The sequence below is a fragment of the Miscanthus floridulus genome, chromosome 2 (genome assembly GCF_019320115.1).
Source record: "Miscanthus floridulus cultivar M001 chromosome 2, ASM1932011v1, whole genome shotgun sequence".
Classification (NCBI taxonomy): Eukaryota; Viridiplantae; Streptophyta; class Magnoliopsida; order Poales; family Poaceae; genus Miscanthus; species Miscanthus floridulus.
The window spans coordinates 3,651,780-3,660,031 of NC_089581.1; the positions used below are offsets into that span (position 1 = coordinate 3,651,780).

The 8,252-nt window shown below is 44.8% G+C and overlaps 1 protein-coding gene across 1 annotated transcript; it reads right to left on the reverse strand.

Moving 5' to 3' along the window:
* Positions 1 to 2,063: 2,063 nt before the first annotated feature.
* Positions 2,064 to 2,942, reverse strand: LOC136535982 (L-type lectin-domain containing receptor kinase SIT2-like). Its single transcript, XM_066528424.1, has 3 exons — positions 2,746 to 2,942; positions 2,358 to 2,705; positions 2,064 to 2,295 (listed from the first exon to the last, which is right to left on the reverse strand). The coding sequence occupies exons 1-3, from the start codon at positions 2,940 to 2,942 to the stop codon at positions 2,064 to 2,066; spliced, it is 777 nt and encodes a 258-aa protein (XP_066384521.1).
* Between the last annotated feature and the right edge of the window lie 5,310 nt (positions 2,943 to 8,252).

The following is an 8,252-nucleotide window of genomic DNA, read 5'->3' on the forward strand; positions in this document are numbered from 1 at the left end:
ATCTGAAAGTAGTCTTGGGAATATCTTCTTCAGCCATGAATATTTGATTGTAGCCTGCATTACCATCCATAAAGCTGATAATCTGATGTCCGGCTGCGGCATCAATCAATAAATCAGCAATCGGCATTGGATAGCCATCCATCGGTGTGGCTTTGTTGAGATTCCTGAAGTCAATACAAACACGAAGTTTTCCATTTTTCTTATAAACAGGAACCACGTTAGAGATCCACTCTGCATATCGACACTACCGAATAAATTTTGCCTCAATTAATTTAGTTATTTCGGCCTTAATATCAGGAAGTATATTAGGGTTGCATCGGCGCGCTGGCTGCTGATATGGCCGAAATCCAGATTTGATAGGTAACCGATGTTCAACTACCGATCGGTCTAATCCAGGCATCTCAGTATAATCCCAAGCAAAATAATCTTTATACTCCTTTAACACATCAATTATTTGCTGCTTACACTTGGAATCTAACTTAGCACTAATAAAAGTAGGTCTTGGCCTATCGCCATTACCGATATCTACTTCTACTAAATCATCTGCCGATGTGAACCCTTGACCTAATTTTCCATCATCGACAAACTTATCCATTAAAATTCTTCTTCAGAACCGACTGCTTGGATCGGTGGAATTTCATAATCAGCAACTCTAAGGAACTCTTTTTCCCAAACTTCTCCTGATATGCATTTAGTTCGTTCATAAGTATCTGATTCTGTCGATGCGATGATATAAGAAGAATCACCAGGGACAACCTCAATCTTATCCCCAATCCACTGTACGAGGCATTGATGCATTGTAGAAGGAACACAACAATTAGCATGAATCCAATCCCTCCCTAGAAGCAGATTATATGCACTCTTGCCGTTAATAACAAAGAACGTCGTCGGTAAGGTTTTGCTACCGATGGTCAGTTCAGCGCATACTGCCCCTTTAGCCGGCGACACATTGCCTTCAAAATCTTTTAGCATCATATCGGTTTTGGTCAAGTCTTGATCTCCCTTACTAAGTTTCTGATACATCACATAAGGCATAATATTAATCGCAGCCCCTCCATCAATAAGTACCTTAGACACAGGCTGCCCATCAACTCTGTCCTTCACAAACAAAGCCTTAAGATGCTGTCTCTCGTCATCGGTAGGTTTCTCAAAAACAGCCATCATTGGATCTAGTGTCAACTGAGCTACTTGGTCAGAGAGAACAACTTCTTCCTCATTATCAGATAGTGCTAAAAATTCCATCGGCAACATGAATACCATATTAACATCTGCCGATGGACCCTTATTTTTGTGTTTTACTTGCCACTGCTGATGACCGGACTTCTCATTGGAGGAATTTTTCTCTTGGTATAAATCCTCCTGACGCTCACGTTGCATCCTCCTTCTCTGTGTTTTTGTTAGACCCTCCGGGCACCATCGAGGAAACTTGGTTTTCCAAACCGGCTGATAACAGGTCCTAGTCGATTCCACACGGCGTATATTAGGGTCCCTGTAGAATATTTCCTCATCAGGAACTCTTGCATTTGCCATTTCCTCAAGCTCCTCTTGATTCCTCGGAAAACATCCAGCGCGTTTACCAAGCCTTTCATGTACACTAAGTCTGCCCCCCAGCCGATCATGTACTGATGCTCTGCTTTTAATCGGCTTATTGATAAATAAACCCCGATTGCCAGGTTGAAATCTTCTTTCTGACCGATTGACCCCATAATAACCATTGCACTCAGGGCAATTTTCAACAGTTGGCAATTTAATACCTTCTTCCCAGCAATGGATAAAAACGGGCACCTCCAATGATCTTTATGCCGATGCCATTCTTCCCGACGTTTTTCTTCTTGCTGTTGTCGATATTGATCATTACGCTGACGCCAACCCTCCTGCTGCCTTTGATGAGTAATCACAATGCCAGGTCGAGGTGCAGGTCCTTGTAGCTGATCCTGAGGGCCGTACTCGCCCTCCCAGTCCTCCACTCCTCGGCGAACCGCCGGCGGCCCAAGACGACGAGTCCCGTGACGGCCTCTGACGCCGCGAGGAGGCACCACGATGGCGAGAGATGATTGATAGGATCACGGCAGCTCCGTCGCTTTCTTGTGCCCAGACGGCGGAGGGAGCCGCGGCAGCTTGGACATCGAGGTCCGGCGCGCGGCCGCCGCCGAGCGGAAGCTCCAGCCAAGGACGTAGTGCGAGCTCGAGGCGGCGCCGTTCGCGGCCGAGAACCCGACGTACGTCTGGTCCGCCACCGCCGACGAGAGGTTGACTTCGCAGGACACGAGCGGCCTCGCGGCCTGGGCACGCCGACTGCCGCCGCCGACACGGTCACCCTCGAGGCGCGTGGTCGCGCCGTCGTACTCGATCCACACCTGCAGGAGCTTCCGCTGGCCAGGGCGACGTCGACGGACCCGGCGGACTTGGACGCGACGGACTTGAGGCCGTGGACGTCGACGCCGACGTGGTTGTCGTTGATGTCGTCGAACTCCGCGTCCAGCGCCGTGTCGATCTCGACGGCGACGACCTGGCTCGTCGTCCCGTTGCCCACGTTGTCCGACGTGTTGAACAGGCCGAGGTACTTCCCCGCGACGGCCCGCGCCGGGCCGGCCGCGGACGGCGCGAGCGCGAAGGCGAGCCCGTGGCCGTGCGCGTCCGGGTACCGCGGCAGGATGGCGGCGACGAAGGTTGGAGAAGGAGAGCGGCGCGCCCGTGGCGGCGTCCTTGAAGCGCAGCGGCGCCGGGTAGAAGCCGTGACCGAACACCCAGTTGGTCGCGTTGGTGAGCTGCAGGAGGCCGGCCGAGGTGACGGCCGCGCCGCTGGTCGTCACGTTCTCGCGCGCGAAGCCGGTGAACGTGAACTCGACGGGTGTGGCCGGAGCTGACCCGACGCCTCGAGCCAGAGCGAGCAGCAGGACGGGCACCAGCACGCGCACGGCAGTAACAGCCGCCGCCGCCATGGTGGAGCTGGAACAGGATGGTGATCTCGCAGGTCAGCGCAGCACAGCAGCCGGCGAACTCATGCTGTGCTCGGCTTATAGTTATGGCTTCCGGGCCGGCTGCAATAAGTCATGGATCGGGGTGTACAGCGGTGAGCTAGCGCCTGTGTTTCTCGTGCGCCCGTGTAGGGAGGGCAGGGGTGGTCCGCGCCGCGTGCGGGGGAGAGGGACGTGGGATGGGAGTGGGAGTGAAGTGGACGGCGACGGGAACGGCATCTGAGGGGCGCGCTGGCTGGCTGCTCTATCTTGGAAAACCGCAGCGCGACTTAAACGTCTGGAACGCCACTTCGGTCCGCCACTTCGGTCGCGTTTGCTGGTTGAATCTGGACCGAAACTAGCTGAAAAATACTGTTTTAGTTGAATTATTATGAGAGAGAAAATATTGTTTCGGCTAAAAAAAATAAGTCGAATAAGTTGAATATAGGGTAAGCGGGTACCTTTGATTTTATTTAAGTTGAAATCTAAATGTCAACCGGTAGTTTTGTTGGATTGGGACACACGATTTTTCAGTCGTCCGATGATCATTGGCTTGGTTCTGTCGTTGTGCGTTGGATCGTGAGGGCCCATCTGGTTCGTTGTTTTGTTTTGTGTTTCGCTGGCAAGTGGGGACCGGGAGCTCAGTTAATGTGTCAGCGCTAAACTGCAGAAGCGAGTCATCTCAATGCGGGCAGGTACACGAGCTTGTGGTTTGTGAGATTTCGTGCCGGATGTTGGAGCAAGAGAGAGTTTGTGACGTGACAAGTCCAAACTATTCGGTATTCACTATGCCTGCTACAGGATAGACTAGCAAGAGCTTAATTAATGGCTTAATGTTTGCCGTGGACTTTTGTTCCATCGGAACGAGTAGATCGTTGTTGCTGACAACTGATCATAAATATGGTTAAATTCAAAAAGATTCAAGTATGTGTTGACGTCCGAAGATTATTTGCATTTATTGTTTTTTAAGTTTTTCGTTAATATTATATGTTTTTGTATTTAGTCCTCTAGGCAGTTTATTTTGTCATATTATTGCTGCTTTAGGGTTGTTTTTAAAATTTATCCCCTAGTTGCCAGTTTGTTCGCATTGTTGTTGCTTTGGGGTTGTTTTTAAAATTATCCCCAATTAGCAACATTGTTGTTGCTTTGGGGATGTTTTTAAAATTTGTCCCCCAGTTAGCAACTTGTTTTGTTGTATTGTGGTTGCTTTGGGTTGTTTTTTAAATTTTATCCACCCAACTGGAAGCTTGTTTCGTTGTTTTAAAAAATTGTCCCCGCTTATTTTGTCATATTGTTGTTGCTTAGGGTTGTTTTTTAAAAAAATATCCCCTAGTTGGCAGCTTGTTTCTTTTATTGTTGTTTCTTTGAGGTTGTTTTAAATTGGGAAAATTATGTTCTTGTCCTTCTCCAGCAGTTCAACTGTGATTTTATCCTTGTGTTTTTAAACTTTGTGATTTTGCCCTCGTTATTTTGAAACGAATCCTCCGTTTGCCCCTGCTTTGGATGTCCGTTAGATAAGGATAGAATAAATGGTTTAAAAAATATATAATTTATAAACACAAAAGGAAAAAGACCAAACTGCCCCTTATCAGCCTCTCCCCCCATCCGACTAGAAGGAAAACGTAGGCGCGGGCTTTCTCACGGGCGACGGCTGCATCAGGGGCGCATCCGAGGCGGGGTCCGACAGCGGCGGCTGCGTCAGGGGCGTTTCCAAGGCGGGGTACGGCGGCGGCGGCAGCACAGGCGGCGGTCGTGCGCCCCATCGCGCGGAGGGCGCGGGGCGGCCTCTCCTGCCGGCGCCCGAGACCAGCTGCTGCACTGCCCCTCACGCAGAGGACGCAGGGTGGCCTCGCCCAGCGATGGTCCGGCTTGCTCGCACTCCGCCTTGCGCGGTGGAGGTGGGGCGGCCTCGGCCGTCGGCACACCAGCTCACTCGCCTGCACCTGTCGCGCTGCCCTTGCCTGGTGCCCGCTGGAGGAGCGGCGGTGGGACAGGAGCAGCAGCCTACTGGAGCCACCGCAACAGGGCAGGCGTCGGTTCCTTGCTGGAGCTGCCGGTGACGAAGGGGCGGCCCTAGGCCAAGCGTAGCTTCCTGCTAGAGCTGCAGTCGGAGGGGCGACCTCTGTAGTTTAGGCTGACCCGTTTGTATTCGTATGAATGCTAGCTACTGCCTACTAGTAGTAGATAATTTCTGTAAAGATTAGTTTGATGAATGTGACGATGTCTGTTGCCCGCTGGCTGTGTGGAAAAGTGGATTTCAGTAGCAATCACTACATTATCATTCAATTTATTAAAAGCATCCACACTCCGATTGGCTCCTGATGTAGGTCGCATGGTTCATTTTATTTGAGGATGAGTTAATTTGAAATCATTGCAAATTGTGCCAAATATATTTGATAAAATATAACCATTTTTTTGTTAAAATACAATATAAATGTCTTATTCCAAATCAGGAGTAAATCACAAACAACCATAAAAACTAGGGGCAAAATCACATAGACATAGTTGTCATTTGTATAAAAGTTAACACGGTTAGGTGAGGATGACGGAATAGGGGTAAAATGGTGCTTTGTTTTGAAAACGCAGGGGCAAATTCACAAAGTTAAAAAAATAGGGGCAAAATCATAATTTTCATACAAAACAAGGGTATAAATGCAAGAACCCCTTTTAAATTTTGTCCTCCCAGTTGGCAGCTTGTTTTGTTTTATCATTGTTGCTTTGCTGTTTTTTTTAAATTTTATCATCCTAATTAAAAGCTTGTTTTATTGTATTATTTTTAGGGATGTTTTTAAGTTTTGCCCACAGTTGGCTTGTTTAATTGTATTGTTGTTGTCTTGGGATGTTCTTAAAATTTGTCCTCCCCTTGGCTGCTTGTTTTGTTGTATTGTTGTTGCTTTGTGGTTTTTTATATTTATCTTTTGAATTAGAAGCCTATTTTGTTGTGTTGTTGTTATTTTAGGGATGTTTTAAAATTTGTCCGCAACTGGCAGCTTGTTTTATTGTATTGTTGTTGTCTTGGCATTGTTTTTAATATTGTTTCCCGAATCGACAGCTTGTTCTTTATACATTTACAATGTAGGAGTTTGTGTTTTTGTTATTTTCTGATTAGGACCGTAGCAGGCATATCAATTAGTGATCACACTTGGCATATCGATTGGGGCTATGGATTGGAGCCCGCTACTTTTTAAAATATTATTTAGGAAGGTTTTTAAAATATTATTTAGAATGGATATAAAGAGATGCTTGGAGTTACTTTTATGTACTCCCATCCGTTCCTAAATAAGTGTCGTTTCTCGCTTCTCGATGAGTCAAATATTTTTAACTTTGACCAAATACATACAATAAATAGTATTTATTTAGTACATAATTAATATCGTTTGAATCGATATATAGATCATTAATTGAATTGATTTTATAATAAACTTATTTGGAGATATAAATATTGCTATTTTTTTCTATAAATCTAGTCAAACTTTCATTGACACTTATTTAGGGGCAAAGGAAGTATATATCAAGCTCTATTTTTTATTTGGATAACTCAATGAGGTGGACTTGTTATGTTGGCCAAACGGTCTGTAAAAAAAATTGTTACAGTAACAACTGATAACTCATGCTCAAAATTACTTGAAAAAATGAAAAAGAACAAACTCACGCTCGAAATGAAAAAGAACAAAGCTTATCGGGTTGGTGCAGATTAGCTTGTGATCCAACAAAACAGGACAACAAATCTGGCCGTCAGCTTGTGATCCAATGTATGGAAATCCATGTGTTTGATACTAGTGGAACACTCGATTTTTGCACTGCGTTTTAGTCGGTTGTTTTGGTGGCACTAAACACACGGTTGTTTGCCGCCAACAAAACAACAGCATGTTAGGTAGACAGCCCTACAAACTAATGTAGTATTGTTATATGGCCTTCGGTTAAAATTCTTTTCCATTACACTTGAAATTTTTATTTCCCCTTTTCCTGTGCTAGTATAAATATATGAATCTATTCTATAATAAATTTATTTGGAGATACAAATATTGCTATTTTTTCTATAAATCTAGTCAAATTTTCGGTGACACTTATTTAGGGACGGGGGAGTATGTATCAAGCTCTATTTTTTATTTGGATAACTCAATGAAGTGGACTTGTTATGTTGGCCAAACGGTCTGTAAAAATATGGTTATAGTAACAACTGATAACTCATGCTCAAAATTTCCTGCAAAAGAAAAAGAAAAAGAAAAAAGCGCACGCTTGAAATGACAAAGAACAAAGCTTATTGGGTTGGTGCAGATTAGCTTGTGATCCAACAGAACAGGACAACAAATCCGGTCATCAGCTTGTGATCCAATGTATGGAAATTCATGTGTTTGATACTAGTGCAACCCTCGATTTTTGCACTGCGTTTTAGGCTGTTGTTTTGGTGGCACTAAACACCCGGTTATTTGCCGCCAACAAAAACAACCGCATGTCAGGTAGGCAGCCCCACAAACTAACGTAGTATTGCTATATATGGCGTTCGGTTGAAGTTCTTTTCCATTACATTTGAATTTTTTATTTCTCTTTTTCCCGCGCTAGTATAAATACATCTATCTATTTATACTAGCAGTTTTCAGACATGGGTAGATTCATGCTTCGCCTTTTGAGCATTGCCGGGGTGGATCCAGCACCGGGGAGGTGTTGGGCTCGATCTCCTACTACCGCTGCTCAGACCATGGAGCTCCTCCTAAAAATTTATACCTATTCAAGCATGTAAGAGAGTTTAAAAATGAAGGGTAAAGTACACTTTATAACCCTCAACTTGCGCCAAAGTTCGATTTTCAACCTTCAACTATGAAACCGGTCAAGAAACACCCTCCAACTATCAAAACCAGACGAATTTGGTCCTCGGCCGGTTTCAAAAGCGGTTTTCTATTTTTGGGAGGCGCCGAAATTTTAAATTATTTTTTGAGCATCTTAACGTCCTCAAATAAAAAAACTCAAAACTACAAAGTTGTAGATCTCATTGAGGTCTACAATTTACATATAAAAATTATCTTCATTCGACATCGTATCGAAGGGTTTTCTATTTTTTGAAATTTGAGTCTCATCACGCGACAAAATATGGTGCTGAAATTTTATATTATTTTTTCGAGCATCTTACTGTCCTCAAATGAAAAAAAAATTAAAACTATAAAGTTGTAGATCTCATCGAGGTCTATAATTTACATATAAAAATTATCTTCATCCGACATCGTATTGAAGGGTTTTCTATTTTTTGAAATTTGAGTCTCATCACGCGATAAAACAGTTTTGAACTTTGGTGCAAGT

Coding starts and splice junctions, on each gene's coding strand:
- LOC136535982 (XM_066528424.1), bottom strand. CDS start 2,942: ATGGCGGCGGCGGCTGTTACTGCCGTGCGCGTGCTGGTGCCCGTCCTG. Junction 2,706..2,745: donor ACCAACGCGACCAACTGGGT/GTTCGGTCACGG, acceptor CTGCGCTTCAAG/GACGCCGCCACGGGCGCGCC. Junction 2,296..2,357: donor GCCAGCGGAAGCTCCTGCAG/GTGTGGATCGAG, acceptor CGGCGGCGGCAG/TCGGCGTGCCCAGGCCGCGA.